This window comes from Pristis pectinata, chromosome 2 (genome assembly GCF_009764475.1).
Source record: "Pristis pectinata isolate sPriPec2 chromosome 2, sPriPec2.1.pri, whole genome shotgun sequence".
Classification (NCBI taxonomy): Eukaryota; Metazoa; Chordata; class Chondrichthyes; order Rhinopristiformes; family Pristidae; genus Pristis; species Pristis pectinata.
This window is the reverse complement of record NC_067406.1, coordinates 85,308,799-85,329,308: the sequence shown is the minus strand read 5'-3', so window position 1 is coordinate 85,329,308 and position 20,510 is coordinate 85,308,799. Positions and strand designations below refer to the sequence as shown.

The 20,510-nt window shown below is 39.1% G+C and overlaps 1 protein-coding gene across 4 annotated transcripts in view; it reads right to left on the bottom strand.

The window, feature by feature from the left end:
• The window catches only part of nup54 (nucleoporin 54), a 49,517-nt gene that overhangs the window by 3,646 nt on the left and 25,361 nt on the right, over window positions 1-20,510 (bottom strand). For 3 of the 4 annotated variants that reach the window (XM_052038275.1, XM_052038282.1, XM_052038290.1), the window contains 8 exons: window positions 15,758-15,838; window positions 7,148-7,285; window positions 6,556-6,779; window positions 4,903-5,090; window positions 2,767-2,963; window positions 1,407-1,461; window positions 990-1,083; window positions 189-296 (listed from right to left, as the gene is read on the bottom strand). In XM_052038275.1, coding sequence (XP_051894235.1) covers window positions 189-296; window positions 990-1,083; window positions 1,407-1,461; window positions 2,767-2,963; window positions 4,903-5,090; window positions 6,556-6,779; window positions 7,148-7,285; window positions 15,758-15,838 — 1,085 coding nt within the window. The remainder of the gene's footprint in view (window positions 1-188; window positions 297-989; window positions 1,084-1,406; window positions 1,462-2,766; window positions 2,964-4,902; window positions 5,091-6,555; window positions 6,780-7,147; window positions 7,286-15,757; window positions 15,839-20,510) is intronic. The other variant, XM_052038297.1, reaches the window with a different exon arrangement.

Below are 20,510 nucleotides of genomic sequence, written 5' to 3'. Positions count from 1 at the left end.
GATCCTTGAGAATCAAAGCATTTGGGTTAGGAGGAGCTTCATTCTATAATGTCTTCAAAAGAGAACACTACAGTGACAATGCAGTGACAATGAAGATCAGAGCACGCATATCAAGGTGATCCACAAAAGAGCCTATTTTTAAAGTGTTTCAACATTCTCAGACACAAATAACAAATCTATTACATCACCTGCAAGACTTTATGGGCTTGGTCCATCAGTTTTCTCTTGTACTGGGCAATTTTCGCTACAGTTGTGGCCTGGTTCTTCTGCAGTTCATTTACATCCTCAGATATAATCTGTATAGGAGAAAGGAGGTGATGTAGTCAGACAGAGAATATGAAGAGCATATCCAGTGACTATATTTTTTTGATTTTTCAAATGTGTAAAAGAACCAATTGCTACAGTCACAAAGTTCAAACTTTACAATTGTCACAACTGAACAACTGCATTGACAGAAATCAAGATCTTGCTGGAGAGGCCTGCAAATACTAATCTATCCAATGCTACAGCAATCCAGTCATTAAAAAGGTACACCGGGATCCAGGTTATCAAAACTACCATGCTTTTATAAGCATGTTGAGACTATCTGCCACATTTTTCATAAACCAATGAATAATAGGCATTAAAAAATGACTGTAGGAAACATGGAACCAAGAAAGGAAAAGTAGACCCTATTATTTTCTGACATTCTGTCCCAAAGAAAAATCTGCCAATTAGAATCCAATTGAAAATGTGGATAGAAAGCAGCTGAGGTCAAGTTTGAACCCAGAGCTCTGGAAATATGAGGCAGCTCACTTGGTAGCAGGTAAACTGGGTCAGTTCAAGCAGATTTAAATAGGTTTCTCAAATTTGCAATGCAACCAGTGCCACCTCTAAATAAAAACACAAACTAAATTATTTTGAGATCCTGTTTTTGAGCTTACTAAAGGCTCAATGAGTCAACAGAAGCCTACAAATGTTTTCCAAATTACAATCCCAAAATCACTCACATCCAGTCTGCTCTGATGCTGTTTTGTCATTTGTTCCTGGAATTTAAGCCTCCTCAGCAATTCCTTAAAACCAACCATGGGCACTGGGATCAGTCTTGGGAGAAGGACACAAACAAAATAATTAGAAATCTAGTTCAATGCATTCAACTTTTTGCAAAATGAGTACACTAAAGGAACTCTCTTCAGTTAATTTAATTCTGCGCAGAAGGCTATTGTCCACAAAATGGAAAGTTGAGACATTATTTGATTTAAACCCATTACCTCTTGATAAAATGCAGAGCAAAAATTCTGTAAGAATACAATGTTTGCACACAACACAAAATGTTGTATATACACAGATTAAAAAAGACAAAATAAAAATGTAACTGTTTCCATTGGTTATATGGGGGGTTGTGGAAAGGAGATACCAAAACCTACTTTTCAGGATCAGGATTGTCAACTTTAGCTTGCTCCCAAATTATTGGATCGACACCTAAAAGAGAAAAAGCCACTGGTAATGGTCACATTCACTCCCAGAGTTTCCTCAAGAAAGACAATATTTTCTCATATAATTGAGCAACATATTATTACTGCAGCAAAATATTGCTTTCAGTCACTTAAACTCTGTGTTGCTAGTAAGCCAATCTTCCACTGGCTCCCTGCAGCAACAGAGAGGAACATTGCTGAAAACTAAGAAAAAAAGGAGTTGTAAATATTAACATACTATTTCATGTTAACATAAATATTAACTTTCAAAAATATGGAGAATAAACATAAACCAGAGAATCAGTAGAGCACAGATCATTCATAAATCTACATTTTACAACTTTATTTTTACTATGAAATATTTCCTTGGAGGGTAGTAATGTTGCCTCAAAACAGTCAAGGTGTACCCATGTAGGCAAGAAGGTGACAACATATTTTGGAAAATTCATCATCCGCTTCGTTCCCAAATTACCATGATGCAAGTTATCCTATTATGGGAGGGTTGGGACTGAGGATTGCAGTGGGATGTGGGGGGGGTCCCAAGTAGGTCTCAATGCCAAGTACAGACATTCTGGACCTGCTGATACCATTGTGCTACCTGAAGCCATCCCATTTCTATGGGCAAGGGCCTGTGCAGCAGCAGGGTCTCGTGATCATACTACTATCACAAAGGCAGGCCAGAGCAAAGACCTCACACATAACATAATTGGAAAAAAAGACTCTCAGCTGGCTAAGTGACATAGTTGGCTGACAAACATGTCAAGAAGTTTGTGAATGTCCCTGAATCAACCATTCAGAAACAACTAAAATACATTAAGGTTTTTAGGACAGCAAAAATATTTAAAGTAAACAAGTAATTCATAAATATGTAAGCAACCTAACAGCCTTGCCCCGCAGAGTAGCTCTACTCAACTGAAGTGAATGGACGCTGTTCCTACACCAGGTCTAACCTGGCACAGATTTAGCTCACAGATTTCCCTGCCTTAGGTACTGGGGAATTGCTGCAAGTTTTGCGCCCTGCCACTGGCCTCCGAGTCCAGTACCCACGTGCAGTCAGAAAGCTTCCACAGAACTGCAACATCTCGATTCTGACGGGCAAGGCCTGTGGAGCAGAAGGTCCTTATGATCATAATACTATCACACATACAAGAGCCAGGAGCCCAGCAAGGAACTGCAGGCAATTTCCAACAAGTTCTAGCCCTTTGGTTTTATCTTGTTCCAAATTGTACACAAGGGGCTATTGAGCCACATTATCTATTCACTTCCATGGGTGGGTAATTATTCAATAGAACACTAAAGTTGCACTACGTACCAGTAGGAGGGTTCTGCAGCAGCTGTTTTATTTGGGCTGGAGAAAGTTCTGTCCTGGGCAGGGCAACAACCACTCCTAACTGCATCAGTTGATTCTTCACATTACTCTGCTCCAGCGAATTAAAAAGATTGGTTGCTGAAACTCTTCTGGAGTTTCCATTTGGAAAGCGCTCAACGACGTAAATCACCATTTCCGTCCTGAATGCCAGAGAGCAAAAAATTGTTTTAAGATTTAGTTTTTGCCTTCAGTTACAAACACATGTCTGGATTGATCAGTTATCCAAACTAGAAGTATCTCCCACATGTCTTGTGCAGACAATTATTTTAATCTAATGTCTTTACTGAATTGAGGTCATTAATTATAGTTGTCAAAAATGGAGAAGCTCCCAAACTATGAAACACCATCTAAACATACAGGCACAATTGGCTCAGTACCTCACGTTATTACCAACTTGGAGTCACATGTGAATTAAGAAAGGAAGGCATGCAAGTCTCAAGTAAGTCCTTTAGTTACAAAGTTGATCGATGAAATTGAACAGCCATTCCCCAGAAAAGAGCAATCAAATGACGATGTCGAATGCTTTTTGTATACCCCTTTCTCATTTATAGTTATTAAGACCAGAATGGGAAACGTTTGGAACGTCTTTGAATTTTAAACATCAATAGGGTGTTATCTTTGGCAGTTTCAGATTGGCTGTATTTCAAACTATTTACTATACTTTGTAGAAATATTCGATGATTAGATCCAGAATTATCACTGTGGCCATACATATAATAACGTATTCCTTGCAGAAGTATGAAAAGTGGTAAACAAAAGCCTGACGATGTGAGGGTAAACTAAGGAATTGTGATAGCTTGAAAAATCGAAAAACTGTACATGCTGAAATATGAAATACAAGCAGAAAATGGTAGAAACATTTTGACCTGATTCAATGGTTTATGTCCAGGGTAATGACAATTGGTTTTCGACCCAAAATGTTAACTGATTCACCTTCTACAGATGCTGCTGGACCTCCTGAGCTTTTGCAGCTTTTCTATTTTTAAATTGCAATAGACCGATAATCCCTGATACTTTTTTGTTAACTTTTAAACTAAATATTCAATTTATACAGATAAATTAATTACTATTGTAACTTAAAGCATAATGTGACAAGGAACAGATGACATTCATTGTGTGTTCTACAGACCCTACTCTTTCATTTTTGAAGCACAGGTCCGAATTCAGCCTAAGAGGGTGGGGCAATAATTTTCTTTATATAGCAATAAGAATTCCATTTGAAACAAGACAGACAAGTACAAATTAATTCTGAATAGATGCATGGACGGGCAAACATAATCAGCAATCTCCATGTGGCCAAATGAAAGGCTGCTGTGGAAAATGTTGGTGGGGGGGGGGGGGGTGGTGATGGTAGAAGAACTTCAGTAATATCATAAGAAATACTGCTCCTAGGAGAAAGTAAGGACAACTCTCTCTCACTCCAAAGATGGTACCCATTTGCCATTTTCTGTTTTTATTTGAGACTTGCAGCGCCTGTAGAATTTTGCTTTTGTTAAGTAAATCATTGGAGCAATGTATTACTCTAATTCTACTTGTGCTCTCTCTCTCTTGGTAGAATGCAATGCTGAACAGAAAGTATCCCTCTACCTTCAGCAAAAAGAAAACCAAGTGCTGGAGGAACTTAGCAGGTCAAGCAACAGCTGTGGGGGAAAGGAATTGTCGACATTTTAGGTCGAGACCCTGCATCAGGTCTGAGAGTGGAGAGGGGAGATAGCCAATAGAAAGATGATTCCCTCTCCATTCTCAGACCCGATGCAGGGTCTCGGCCTGAAAAGTCGACAGTTCCTTTCCCCCGCAGATGCTGCTCAGCTCACTGAGTTCCTCCAGCACTATTTGCTCCAGATTCCAGCATATGCAGTCTCTTGTGTCTCCATTATTCTGCCTTTACCTGTGTTGTAATTAATTTGATAAAGTTTAATGCTGAACAAAATACTGAGCTGCTTCTAGATGCTTTTCATGTGTCGTCAAAAAGCTCAACGATAAAAGCAAGTGGATCATGTCCTTCTCATTACCAATTTCCATTCACCTTAAACAAAGATTACAGAAAGTAACTCTGACAAACTCATGAAGTGCACTTACTGGTCATCTGGCAGTGCTCGGATTCCTTCAACATTGACCATGATTTGTTGCAAACCTCCAAGGATCTTGTGTAAAGTTTCCACAAGCAACTGTTGTTGGTTTCGAATGTCTGCTTCTTTCTTGTTAAAAGCCAAAGCTACCAGACCATCCTCATCCTTATTACTGGGTATGCAGCTGAAACCAACAGTCTGCAGGGAGATGAAAAATACTAGAGTACTAAGGTAAACTTACGTTTATCTATGTTTTCACAAACTCAATCTTGGAGAACAGAAAAGACTATAACAGCATGGACTGTAGTTCAGAGAACATCTGCTTCACAGTATCAACCACGCAAAAGTAATAATCATCAAATATCAATTCCTGTTCACCAGATAGTTTTCATTAGTCGTCCACTACAACTTGTCACAATGAATCTAACTAAATCTGCAAGCCTATTATCACCAGATTTGAATGACAGACCTCACTTGATAGAATAGCCTGATCTGGTGGTCTGCTGGCATTAAGCATGGTGCTCAGTTTCCAGACTGGACTAAAAACAGGAAAACCACTGAAGCTCGGTTTTGAAGCCATCCAGAAAATTAATGGTGCAAAGTTTGATAAAATAAAATTAATTTAGCTTTATAAAAATATTATTTGATAGATGATTTCTTTTAGCCTTGGCAGGCACAGTCCAATGTTGACTTTTGGTCTGTGTTAAGCTAGCTAATATCAATCAGGGTGACAAATTCCTCTAGCAATCCTGGACTAGTAACAAAGCAACAAGCCACAATTCCCACTTCCGATCCACCTTGCTGGGAAGGGCACATCTGTAGGGATATCGAGTGAAAATCAGTTCAGTTTTGAAGCACCCTCCAAACTGGAATAAAATAGTCTCACAGTCTTGATTCTCACGGGTGGAATCCCTGAAGGGAGAGGTCTTAGTTTCAGCCAACTCCTTCAAAAAGGGAATAACATTCTCCCCTCCAGACCTATCATCCCTTTTCTTTAGTACAGCTAGAAAAAAATAATTGCTCAAAGGCACACAAGCAACCACTATGCACTGTTGGAAGATTAAATAAGTTTTTTTAAATCTTCACTCCAGTAACTCCCACACTGACACAGTACACAGTCTATGAATTCCATAATATTAGTGGTTCACACAAAGAAGATTGTTTTCTCTTTGTTGGTTCACCTCATTTCCATCATAAATATATAGTCCGTTATTCTGCAAATGTCTCCAGCTCAGTGGCAGCAAATGTATAACAGAGGATAACGTATAGGATAAATACGTACCATTGTATCAAAGGTCACCTTTGTAACAATGGATACAACACGTCAGTCAAACAAGTACTTCCTTGGTACCTGCGCATCCAAACAGTACCCTCAACCAACTAATGATGCAAATGTTTATTTCTTTCTACTCATCCAATGTACAAAATAATTTTTATTAACCAGTGCTCACCTCTTTTGAGGATACAACTAGGGCCTCCTTATGGTAATGGCACGATTAGGACTGACACAAATCCACATCTATGTTTTGTTGCACCAAGAGTAAAAGGTATTTACAAATGTGCTTTCTCCTTCATTCATCTCCACAACATGAACACCTTCACAAATTATGAACTTCAGTTTTAAAGAATATATGATAAATACAAAGTTTTGAAATTGCCTTACCTTAAATCGACAAAAATGATTTTCTTGAGTGAACTCAACAGGAGCCAAGTTGTTGTGGAAGTAGCCTTTTCCTGTGCCCCAGAAAGCCTGAAGTTGGTTCCACCTGGCCAATATAGCATCTCGTTCATCCCCCAACAGAGTGGGTGCAGAAAGAGCACTGGCTGTGTTGATCAGTTGAACTGTCTGGGCTTGAGGCTGTAACGTCTGTCCAAAAAGACCTCCAGCTGTAAATATACAACAACAACAACAACAACATTTCCTCTCTGGGACAGGTGGTGTTGGAGTGAAAGGAAGAAAATCCAATGAGCTGAATAACATGTGGAGAAAAACCAAATTACGTTACACTTACTGTAGTAATTGATAACAATTCCTCTTTAGCGTATACATGGATTTTGATAGCTACCCAAATATAAATTTTTACCCCTGCAAGGTTTTTGCTGACATACAGCAGACTTTAAAATTATGTCCTTTATCAATGCCATTACTTCTTGACAATTGGTTTTGAACACTTGTTATTAACTGCCAATACCATATTTGAAGTTTAATTTAGTTTTGTTTAAACTACAATTTAATTGCCTCCCCATGAACTTACTTTGCTGTTGAGCACCGAAACCACCAAATCCTCCAAATGTGGAGCCAGCTACCAAACCAGGTGCCAAACCTGTGCTGGTACCTGTGCCAAATCCACCACCAAATCCAAAGCCCTTATTCTGTGTATTCTGGAAAAGGCCTGGGAAACAAGGAAAACCAAAAGGTATTATATAATCATACAACACATGACAAGCTTTCTTGGGGTTAATCCAAGATTTACTGTAGCTCAGATTAAATCTATTGGCAAAATATTAAGCATTTTATGTATACAAATTAAAGGAAATTTGGAAAAACTAGTATAGCAATGATTTATGAAATAATTATTAGTTTTTATTTAAAATAAAAGCAAAAAAATAATAGCCAAGTTCAATAGGATATTGTTTCCTTCAGATGCCAATAAAACACACATTCCAAACAAGTAGCTTCACTTGAGGAGTTGTTGCACGAGACAAACTTCAGCAGTATCTATGCAAAAGACAATGGGAAGAAAAATCATCTTAACTTGTCACAACTAAAAGAATGCAAGTAGTTGTATTTAACTCCACGCATTTAGTTATATTGTTTTCAATGGAATGGGTACGTGGAAAGGTAAGTACAACAGGCAGCCAATACGCTCGGACGTACTTTGCAGTAACATGCAATGTATTCCTCCCTCCTACATTTTCACAGTGCAGCCTCGGAACCAGGAATAAAATTTGGCCTACGGTGGGACTTAAACCCATGATCTTCCGACCAAAAATGGCAAATATACCATCAGCTGATTCAAGTTAACACTTGAGTACAAGGCCCATACAAACTGGGGAAGTTTTGCCATCTGAGCCTACTGTACTATCAAACTGCTATTAAGATTATCAACATTTCCTCATCTTTCTACGGATTTTAATGTTTTTAACTTACAGCTTTTGTTTACGTTAAAGAACTGACTTGTCAGAAATACTGAGATCAAACTAAGACCTGAATTAATAATAGTCACTAAAACTAACTTTATTTTGATTATGCAGAGTAATTCAATGGTTATATACGTTGGGTCTGAATTATGCAGCCTGTTCCCTTAGTATTTCAGTACTAACTGACTGAATTGTTTTCTCCTTCCAAACAATTCCTCTCACCATTTTATTATTTATTCATTGATGGAATATGAATGTGGCCAACTGTCTCGCATGTAGCTGAGGTGAATTACAACTCTCCCCATTGTCAACCCGAGCAAAGTTCTGCCAACTCAAATACCAAGGGTGCTGATTTAATAGCACACCAAGTAATCTTATTGTTAAAGTGATACCCAGAGGGCACTTTGAGAAAAAAATCCAGAGATTGCTGATTAAAGTTCCAACAGCTTGACTCTCATGTACCTAAGTACTTGGTGACAAGATTCCCCCATATTGTAAAGTTACACTTTCATTAGATATTTATGAATTTATATAAAGACCTTGATCTCTGCCAGGGTAAAATTGGAAGCTGCATCCAGATGTCGTTAAGCAGAGAAAAAAAAAGTTGGTCAGTATTACTATAACTGCAATCCCACCAGCCCTGCTCTGGACCAATCATGTAGTCAGCTGCTCCACTGTCACTGGAATAACAATGAAAAATCTAGCCAAGTTTCATTGGCTGGGTATTTCTAATAGAATTATATCCTATCAGAGAATCAGGGAGTGGGTAGAAATCAAAAGTAGCAAGATGCCTTGTATACCTTAAAAATCCTGATACACTGGTACCTCACTTAGCAATTAGGACGTGTTCCCAGGAGTGAGAGCACTAATGGAAGTAATGCTAAAAGTCGTCAGCACCTACAGGAACATAGTTGAAGGCTGGAGCTCCTGCTCCAATGAAATGGTTAAAGTGACCTCATTGCTTTTTGTGGTGTGGAACAACGTGTAATGGCTACCTGAAAGGGCTGGATTGAGCTGTGCGACAGAGAGAGGAGGCAGGAGTGTCCATCACATTCAACAGGAGGTGGTACTAGAGGTTGGGTGGTCTGTCAACACTCAGAGCATCCACAGCCAGCCCCCAACAATGGCCTGCAATCAGTGTGCTGGTCGCAGTACACCCCCCATTCCCAAATGCCAGGTGGCTGCACTGCTGGCCCCAGTCTACCCAATATGAGCCTTCACAGGCAGCCTTTGCATATTACCCAGGTGGTTCACTCCACACCATGCCACAATGCATTGTGATCACCATTTCATTGCTGCAGGAATGCCAGTGGGAGGACTGAGGTCCGTGCCATGTTCCTAACACAGCAGTGTGCAGCCCAAGCTGATGTCCCACTTTTTTTTTTAAATAAAAAGTACAGGGGTGTACATACCTACGCATATCTGAATTCCAGGATCAAAAGTGCTATAATGAATTGTTCTAAGTGGGATACTGGCGTAATGGGTCCATATCACCAAGAACATATTTATCTAGCGCCTTTTTCATGACAAAACATCAAGGTGTCAGCACTACCATCAGACAAAACTTGGCACCAATCACATTAGGAGATATGAGGACAGAAGAATAAAAGCTCGCTTCTTAAAACCTATCCCTTTGAACATCTTAAACAGGGAGGGGGAGAATGAGAAAGAGAAATCTTCAGGATTGGAATTCTAAAACTTCAGACTTTTGCAGCTGAAGGCACAGTTGTCAATGATGGAAATATTAAAATCAGTGCTGATCAAGAGGCCTGAATTGGAAAAGTACTGAGCTTTGAAAAAACTCTGAAACCAAAGGAGACAGAGGGGGCAAAGTCATGCTGGAGATTTAAAAACACAGAGTGTTCTAAAATTAGGAAGAATTGCTAGAGGGAGGCTAGCTTAAGAGCAAACAGGACCTTGTCCCAATTAGGATGTGGACAGTGGAGTTTTTGATGACTTTGCATTTAAAAAAATTAGGGCAGTTGGCCAGGAAAGCAGAGCAGTCAAGGGCACAGCTGAGGGTTTCAGCATCAGACGCAAAGGCAGGCTTGCACAAAGTTGGCTTGGAAGTAGGTGGTGCAAATAAATGATCCAAAATTTATTCCATTATCAAATATTATTCAGTGTCAGATTTATGTCAGGGAGAGGAACAGCCACTTGGAAAAAGGAGTTTATAATCAGGATCAAAGGCAATTATCTTTGGATTCCCAATATTTAGTTGAAGTAAATTTTTGCTCATGAGGAACTGTACTGTGAAAGGCAGTGGTAAAGTGAAGAAGGCCATCATGAAAGTCTATGGAAGTGGTACAGTGACACAGCTGTTGAATCTTGATCTCTGTGTGGAGTTTGCACATTCTCCCTCTACCTGTTTCCTCTCAAAGGAGTGCTGGTAGGTTAACTGGCCATTATATATTACCCTTAGTGTAGGCACGAAGCAATGAGGGGAGCTAATGGACATTTGCAGAATAAATTGCAGAATTATAGGGAAATAAGTGGGGCAAATGAGACTGATGGGATTGTTCTACCATGAGCTGGGATAAACTTGATGGGCTGAATGGCCTCCTTGTGCCTCATAAGTAAAGAAATAAGAACAAGTGAAAATTGATGTTCTGATTTCACATCACGTTGCTGAGGTATAACATGGGACAAAGGAAGGGACCAAACATAATACTTGGCAGGATAACAGAGGCAACGGCATGGGTGAGGGAACAGCAGCCACTCTGGTCACAAGTTAACAAAAACAAATATAACCAAGTGAGGCCCGTCAGCTGAATAACAGTCCACTAATGAGCAGACTTTAGAGTGAGAGCAGAGGCCAAATTGCCTGATGCCTACAAGTCAGTCCTGATGATGAATAATTTAACTGCTACACCCCTTCAAGTATGCATCGCTTGGACTTAAAATAAACAAAGATGAACATTATCCTTGGGGAGAGCAGCCAGGGTAAGGCAGAGTAATGGAATTAACTGGGTTATGGTTCAGGTCAATCCTGAAGAAATGGTCTTGGTAAATGGGCAGCATCAGATCAATTTACCTTCTGAGTGTTTTCCTGGTCATCTCAGAAGGGGAGAAGTGGACAAAGGGCTTGCACCTAAAGTGGCTTGCAAAAGTTTGGGCACCCATGGTCAAAATTTCTGTTACTGTGAATAGTTAAGTGAGTAGAAGATGAACTGATCTCCAAAAGCCATAAAGTTAAAGATGAAACATTCTTTTCAATATTTTAAGCAAGATTACTGTATTATTTTTGTTTTGTACAATTTTAGAGTGAAAAAAGGAAAGGAGCACCATGCAAAAGTTTGGGCACCCCAGGAGATTTGAGCTCTCAGATAACTTTTACCAAGGTCTCAGATCTTCATTAGCTTGTTAAGGCTACGGCTTGTTCACAGCCATCATTAGGAAAGGCCAGGTGATGCAAATTTCAAAGCTTCATAAATACCCTGACTCCTCAAACCTTGTCCCAACAATCAGCAGCCATGGGTTCCTCTAAGCAGCTTCCTAACACTTTGAAAATTAAGATAAATGATGCCCACAAAGCAGGAGAAGGCTATAAGAAGATAGCAAAGCGTTTTCAGGTAGCCGTTTCCTCAGTTCATAATGTCATTAAGAAATGGCAGTTAACAGGAACGGTGGAGGTCAAGTTGAGGTCTGGAAGACCAAGAAAACTTTCCAAGAGAACTGCTCGTAGGATTGTTAGAAAGGCAAATCAAAACCCCCGTTTGACTGCAAAAGACCTTCAGGAAGATTTAGCAGACTCTGGAGTGATGGTGCACTGTTCTGCTGTGCAGCGCCACCTGCACAAACATGACCTTCGTGGAAGAGTCATCAGAAGGAAACCTTTCCTGCATCCTCACCACAAAATTCAGCATCAAAAGTTTGCAAAGGAACTTCTAAACAAGTCTGATGCATTGTGGAAATAAGTCCTGTGGACCGATGAAGTTAAAATAGAACTTTTTGGCTGCAATGAGCAAAGGTATGCAAAAGAAAAAAGGGTGCAGAAGTTCATGAAAAGAACACCTTTCCAACTGTTAAGCACGGGGGTGGATCAATCATGCTTTGGGCTTGTGTTGCAGCCAGTGGCACGGGGAACATTTCACTGGTCGAGGGAAAAATGAATTCAATTAAATACCAGCAAATTCTGGAAGCAAACATCACACTGTTTGTAAAAAAGCTGAAGATGAAAAGAGGATGGCTTCTACAACAGGATAATGATCCTAAACACACCTCAAAATCCACAATGGACTACCTCAAGAAGCACAAGCTGAAGGTTTTGCCATGGCCCTCACAGTCCCCCGATCTAAACATCATCGAAAATCTGTGGATAGACCTCAAAAGAGCAAGACGACCCAAGAATCTCACAGAACTGGAAGCCTTTTGCAAGGAAGAATGGGCGAAAATCCCCCAAACAAGAATTGAAAGACTCATAGCTGGCTACAGAAAGCGTTTACAAGCTGTGATACTTGCCAAAGGGGGCGTTACTAAGTACTGACCATGCAGGGTGCCCAAACTTTTGCTTTGGGCCCTTCTCCTTTTTTGTTATTTTGAAACTGTAAACGATGGAAATAAAAAAGTGATCTTGTTTAAAGTATTAAAGAAATGTGTCATCTTTAACTTTATGCCTTTTGGAAATCAGATCATCTTTCACTCACTTAGCTATTCACACTAACAGAAATTTTGACCAGGGGTGCCCAAACTTTTGCATGCCACTGTAGATTGGAACCTTGGAAATGGCCACACAGGTATGTTGTGTGTATTCCCAGTAGAATGGAAGGGTTCCCAGAAGAAGCGCACAGCTAACTCAGTGTACAGTCCTACTCAGATCTTGCTCTAAATATGACTCTTGAGTTAGACCAGTGGAATTTTTTTTTAAAAAACAGGACCAGCTGGATGTGGATCAGGACTAGAGGTCTATTGGCTGCTTTATGAACAACAGCCCTGTGCCTTAATGAGTAGCTATTATAGTGTTCAACAAGGGTACTGACCTCATCTCACATGCAGGCCATCATTTTGAAACAGTGGCCCTCAGTTCTAGATTCTCCCATAAGAGTATGTTTTAACATGGTGTTGACCATGTTAAAACTCTTCAGAATCTTTTATGTTTCACTTGGTGAGGACCCTGAAAGAGTACATGTTTACTTCTATTACCCTAGTTTAATATTTAATTGACAAGACATTTCAATATTTCCATTATGTATCTTTAAGCATTAAGGTTTTATTGACCAAGATTCCTCATCCCTAGAATGCATCAAAAGTGTTTTCAATATACAAATTCTTGTTTAATAGAACGTAACCCATTTGTAAATTGAATAATATCTGCATACCAAAATTTCAATCAATAAAATATTTTTGTTTACCTTTTTCTCCATTCTCTTTACAGTACAAGTTAGGTCCATATCTACCAAAATTAATCTGAAGACAAATCTCAAGCACTAACCTGACTGAGAATTTAAGGTTGGTTCTGAATTTTATATTTTGCTGTTATCTAAGTGAGAACAGTAAAAACAAACTCAAATTATGGGTTGCAGAAATGGAAACAGATTCCAGAGGATCCGAAAATCTAAATTATACTCAATATATGTAGGATTTATGTAGACACCTTATATTCAAAACTATCTTTATTAATGCCAGTGAATATTGCTCAATGGTAGAGGTAGATGGTAGAAGATTATTTTAGTGATTTGATACCTATTGCTAGTGGCATTTCTCAGGGATTAGTGCTAGGACCTTTGCTGTTTGTAATAGATGTGAATGATTTGGATGTGAATGTAGGAGGCATGATCAGCAAGTTCACAGATGACACAAAGACTGGTGGAGTCATGGATAGCCTGGAGAGTTTTCTTAGGCTACAGTGATATCAATGTATTGGTGAAATGGGCTGATAAATGGCATATGGAGTTCAATCCAGATAAATGAGAGGTGATGCATCTTGGAAGTACAAATGAGGCCAGGACATACACCATGAATTTGGGAGCGTTGGTGGACAGAGGGATCTTGGAGTACAAGTCCAGAGATCCTTGAAGGTGGCAGTGCAAGTAGATACATAGTTAGGAAGGCATATGGGATTCTGGCTTCATTAGTCAGGACATTGAATACAAAAGCAGGGAGGTTATGCTCCAACTTTATAAAACTTCGGTTAGGTCTCAACTGGCGTACTGCGTGTAGTTCTTGGTGCTGCACTACAGGAAGGATGTGACAGTGCCAGACAGGGTACAGAGAAGATTCACCACAATGTTGCCTGGGAATGGAGCATTTCTTTGCATTTCAGTTATGAGGAGAGACTGGAGAAGCTTGCTCTGTTCTCCCTGGAGCTGAGGAGGTTAATAGGGGATACGATTGTGGCATATAAAAATGATGTGGGGTATGGATAGGGTAGACTGCAGGAAGCTTTTCCCCACATCAGAGGCAGACAAAACAAAAGGACATAGATTTAGGATAAGGGGGAAGAGACTGAGAGGAGATATGAGGGGGTCTTTTTCACTCAAAGAGTGGCAAGTATCTGGAATGCACTGCCCAAGAGAGTGGTTAAAGCAGGGTTGCTGACAGCATTTAAGTAGTCTCTAGATGAACACTTGAATTGCCTCAAAGGGTATGGGCACTCACTGGTCAGTGAGGATGCAGTGGGCCCATTTCCTCATTGTACATCTCTAGAACTCTAACACGATTTAGATAACAATTTGAAAGCTCAGTTCCAATTATTTTACTGCTACACTGTGCTTTTATTGTTTTGTTTCAATTCCTGCACTGTAAAATTATCTATGGGATTATCTACCATATGAACCCTGCAATTTCCTGAAAGCATAAAATGGTATCCTATGGCAAAAACTGGCAACTTGAAACACAAAATGAATATGGCACCAGAAGCAGATATTAACCCCTTCAAGTCGGTGCAGGTTCTTGGTATAGCAGTCCTGTCAGTCTCATATCACTGCTCTTTCCCCAAGACTCTGCAAATTATTTTTCTTCCACTGCTTTCCGATTCCTCTTAAAAGCCCAGATAGATTGTTTTCACCACCTTACAGGCAGTGAGCTTCAGATCAAAACTACCTGCTGAATAAAAAAAAGTTTCCCCCCCCTTCACATCCCCTTGTATCTTTTACCCAAAAGTTTATATATCTGTCACACTGTGTCTTTGAACTACCCACTATGGGGAACAGCCTCCTTCTATCAAATCTGCTCATCTCAGAGAATCCCAGCTTCTCCAGTCTAACCTAGCAGGTAAAGATTCTCATCCCTGGATCAACTGTATTAAGTCTTTACTGCTCCTTCTCCAGGACTCCTTCATCCTTCCTAACATCTGGTGACCAGAAATGGATGCAGTATCCCAATTGTGGCCCAACTAGTAGCTCAACATAACTTCCCTGCTTTCATACTCTGCACATTGGTTAGGCCATAATTGGAATCTGCATCCAGTTCTGATCATTGATCATGGCCCTTGGCCACATGAAACACCATTGGTCACCATATTCCAGTCTAGAAGATAACTATTTACCCCTACTCTCTGCATTCAAGCCAATTTTCTATCCATGTTACTATTATTTATTTCCTTCTACAGAAATTTGCTGATTCAATGGCTTCCAATTTATCCCACTACACAACAGCATTCACTGCTGTTCCACTCCACCTTTAAACTCCTACCACACTAGATTCGGCAAAAGAACAAAGTGTTATGTGCACGTAGGTGTTGTTCTAATACTCTCTGGCAAGTGTTTACCATTTTGTTTTTTTACCTGTTACCCCAGAATTGGCAGGTGTTGAGAAACTGAAAGCAGGAGCAGCTGTCGTAGTTGTGCCAAACCCTCCAAAACCACCTATGTGGATATTCAAGAAAAATCAGTTCAACAAAAAGTAAATTAACTTCTTACCTATGTATTTGTGACCCACCATTATTTCAAAACATTAACATATCAGTGTTCATAGCTTTAGTAAATCCAAATTTCACCTCAATTTCTCACTCCATAAATACAATCTCAGGCAAAAGGTTGTAGGACAACAATATGATTAGCAAAATTATGTGTGTGTGAATAATTCTATAATCTGCTCCAGCAGAATAAGTCAAAGCTCCTTTTCTACCTTCAATGACTCATAGCTCATCTCTAAGTCACCAGCACAGAGGAAGTTTTCACAAACTACAAGAAACTCCTTGCTAAACCAAGAGAGAGTTCTCAGGTTTATTTATGCAATTATCTATAATAAACCATCTTTCCTACAATTAGGTCAATTGTTTTGGATCATTTTGAACCTTCCTCATGCAAGAAAAGATGGGACAAATATCCTGAAGCCAAAATGTAGTGCCATCAAGATTCTATTAGGGTGATCATACACAATATTATGAACCAAAGAAAATTTTGAAGCATGACATTTCCAATCCAAATAATTTCAACTATATTATCAGATATTACATTTAAACCAGCTAACTTTGGAAAATAGCTTTCAGCATCTGTCCAAATAGTATTTGAGTTATCATCCTATGAAAGGATCGTAGAGATCAAAGAGTCATACAGCAAGAAAACCTCCTGTTTACCAAGTTCATGTTGACCATGAAGCACCCATTTACACCAATCCCATTTTATTCTTCCCACAGTCCCCTCAACAAACCCCAGATTCGACCACTCAACTGCACACCGGGGCAATTTACAGTGGGAGGTGTAAATTTGGGATGTGGGAGGAAACAGTCACAGGGAGAACATGCAAACTTCACACAGGCAGGATTGAACCCAAGGTGGAGCTGTGAGACACCAGCTCTACTAGCTGTGCCACCCATAAGATTCCCTTCTTTGAGCCACTGATACTGGTTTAATGGACATACAGTCATTTTTGAGGCCAAACATAAGCCATCAACCAGGCCACTTAAAGACTAAATTAAAAAGCATTCTATAAAAAAAAGCAGTTCTGATGCAGACTCATTGCCTGAAAGTGTCATCCTGTTTCTCTTGTTCAGATGCTGCCTGACAATTTTTCAAAATATTTTACTTTCCTATATTTTGTTTTTATTTCAAAAACAAATCTAGATTCAATAACTACTTTAAGACAGCAAGAAGAAACTGCCATAAAAATTATTCATGCGTATTTCCAGTTTATTTAAAACAGATATTTGACAGTTTCATTGGCTACTATCAAAACATTGTTCTCATTTCATTCAGATGGTGCAGGTGAAGTGACAAAGACCAAGTAGTTGAGTGGTGAGGATTTGTTGCACGTAAAGCCATTACGTAAAATAAAGGAAATTAATTTTTTTTTTAAGTAAGTTTGGCCAGAAACTGAATCACAATTCATCATGCCATGATGGCAAAGGTAATTTTAATATTTTATTACCACTGTTTAATGATGGGTCACAAACATCTACCAAAAATACAATATAGCTAGAAAAATCTACACAGCGATACTCCTTTTTAAACTGAATGAGTTGCAACATAGAAATGTGGAATAAATGTGATCCTATTCTCACTTGATAGCTACAGAAATTATGCCAAAAAAAAATCAGTTAAAAACTCAAACACATTACAAAAATCTCTGCAAATGAAAAACACCAAAGGTTCAACACCAAAACGATGAGAATAAAAAGCTGTCCATGCAAACCATTGTATGAAATAAGTACAAAATGAACACAAAAGTTCACATTAACTTCTCTCCAAGTCTATCAAACATCCTGGAAAGTGATTTTAGAGCAAAAGGACATAAGATTTAAGAGAGGACAATTCTTGAACCATTTATATATAACCACTAGAAAATATATACCTCTTAATTGCTCTGCAAATTTATTAGGATTGAACAGTACAGTTAAACACTGGTGCAACAATATCAGAAATACACCAGAACTGGGAAAGGACTCTGGCTTTGAAATGATGCTCTCGAAATTGGCAAATTGAATCCCTTCCTTTTCACTTGGAGCCATGAACGTATTTAAACAAAAATAAGTCCACTTTTCTTTTTAAATAGCAGAGAATGGAATTTCAAATTCAGATTTTCATCGGTGTCCCACAGGGTTAATTTTGTGAACCGAGACTTCAACACTATTTGCCACATCATGAATCTCACTGTAAGCCACATGTCCATAGACTGCAGTTTTATCTACTGCACATATTACTACTGACACATTGAACAAGTGACCCAAAAATAATTATATTTGTTGTGAACATAATTAACTCATACAAGTGTAGGAGCAAAGAGATTTGTCTAGCATCAGGGACAATTTGGCTCAACACTATTATCCATGCACAACTCCACTCAAAGGCCCTCTCAAGTTCATTTATTACATTTTGCTTCTTTGCCCTTTAAAGAGTTTTTGTCAAATATCAGTTTATTTTTCCTACTACCCAACAGCTATTAAAAGGGAATGCTAACCAGAATACTGCATGTATGAAAGGGAGTTTTTTTTAAAATGTGAAATATAAAAAGAGTGAACAGCCATTTGATGAAATGGATTCATGTGGCACATTGATTTAAAAAGAGAAAAAAAACTGACAATTGATCACAAATGCAAATGAGCCAAATCAGATCCAGCTGATAGAATGCAAGATATTTCCAAGCAATAAACATTCTCTGTTCCTAATCTCACAGTGACAATTTCTTTGGTAGGACTTTAAAAATAAATGCAATACTGTATATGGTTACCTGATCTTTAACAAGTTCATAAGAATTCATATATACAGTGAAGGGGACATTTTAACAATCAATTACCAAACTATGTGAGCCTATGCACTGTTTTGCTCTTGCTCAACAATTGGCGTGCTATAGCTGTTGACTTATTTTAATAATAGTTGCTAGAAATAAAGCAGATTTATTTACAACTGCAAAGAGAATAGCAGTATAATCAATACAACCAAGCGTCTTCAGCCTAAATTTAAACACTTCCCTTTAGAGGTTCTGATTGACCCACTGTGGAAATCTGCACCCTTTTTTCTTCAAACTTTCCTGCATCCTCACCACAAAATTCAGCATCAGAAGTTTGCAAAGGAACTTCTAAACAAGCCTGATGCATTCTGGAAACAAGTCCTGTGGACTGATGAAGTTAAAATAGAACTTCTTGGCTGCAATGAGCAAAGGTATGTCTGGAGAAAAAAAATGTGCAGATTTCTGATGAAAAGAACACCTCTCCAACTGTTAAGTACGGGGGTGGATCGATCATGCTTTGGGCTTGTGTTGCAGCCAGTGGCACAGGGAACATTTCACTGGTAGAGGGAAGAATGAATTCAATTAAATACCAGCAAATTCTGGAAGCAAACATCACACTGTCTGTAAAAAAAGCTGAAGATGAAAAGAGGATGGCTTCTACAACAGGATAACAATCCTAAACACACCTCAAAATCCACAATGGACTACCTCAAGAGGCACAAGCTGAAGGTTTTGCCATGGCTCTCACAGTCCCCGACCCAAACATCATTGAAAATCTGTGGATAGACCTCAAAAGAGCAGTGCATGCAAGACGGCCCAAGAATCTCACAGAACTAGAAGCCTTTTGCAAGGAAGAATGGGCAAAAATCCCCCAGACAAGAATTGAAAGACTCATAGCTGGCTGCAGAGAGCATTTACAAGCTGTGATACTTGCCAAAGGGGGTGTTACTAAGTACTGACCATGCAGGGTGCCCAAACTTTTGCTCTGGGCCCTTTTCCTTTTTTGTTATTTTGAAACTGTAAAAGATGGAAATAAAAAAACATGATCTTGCTTAAAATATTAAAGAAATGTGTCATCTTTAACGTTATGCCTTTTGGAAATCAGGTCATCTTTTACTCGCTTAGCTATTCACAGTAACAGAAATTTTGACCAGGGGTGCCCAAACTTTTGCATGCCACTGTAGTGGGGGGGGGTTCAACAGATTGGAAAAGTATGGATAAAGTAAAAGGGAAGGAGAGTGCAGGAGAGGTTACTGAAGTCTCCAGAATAAAGAATAAGACAGAAAGTTTAGAAAGGGATAAGAATTTAACTTCAGGCACCATGGAGACAAATTTGAGAAGGGTAGTGAATACAGGACTGAAGATGTTATATTTGAACGCACACAGTACACAAAATAAGGTAGATGAGCTTGTAGTGCAGTTAGAAATTGGCAGATATGACATTGTGGCCATCACAGAGTCGTGGTTGAAAGAAGATCACAGCTCAGAGCCAAACATCCAAAGGATACACATCCTATTGAAAAGACAGGTGGGTGGACAGAGGGGGTGGGGTGACTGTTAGTAAAAAATGAAATCAAATCCTTAGCAAGAAGTGACATAGGATCAGAAGATGTAGAATCCTTCTGGGTAGAGTTAAGAAATTGCAAGGATAAAAAGACCCTGATGGGAGCTATATACGGGCCTCCAAATAGTAGCCAGGATGTGGGATACAAATTACAACAGGAGATACAAAAGGCATGTAAAAAAAAAGGGCAATGTTACAGTGGTCATGGGGGATTTCAATATGCAGGCAGATTGGGAAAATCAAGTTGGTACTGGATTCCAAGAGAAGAAATTTGTAGAATGCCTACGAGATGGCTTTTTAGAGCA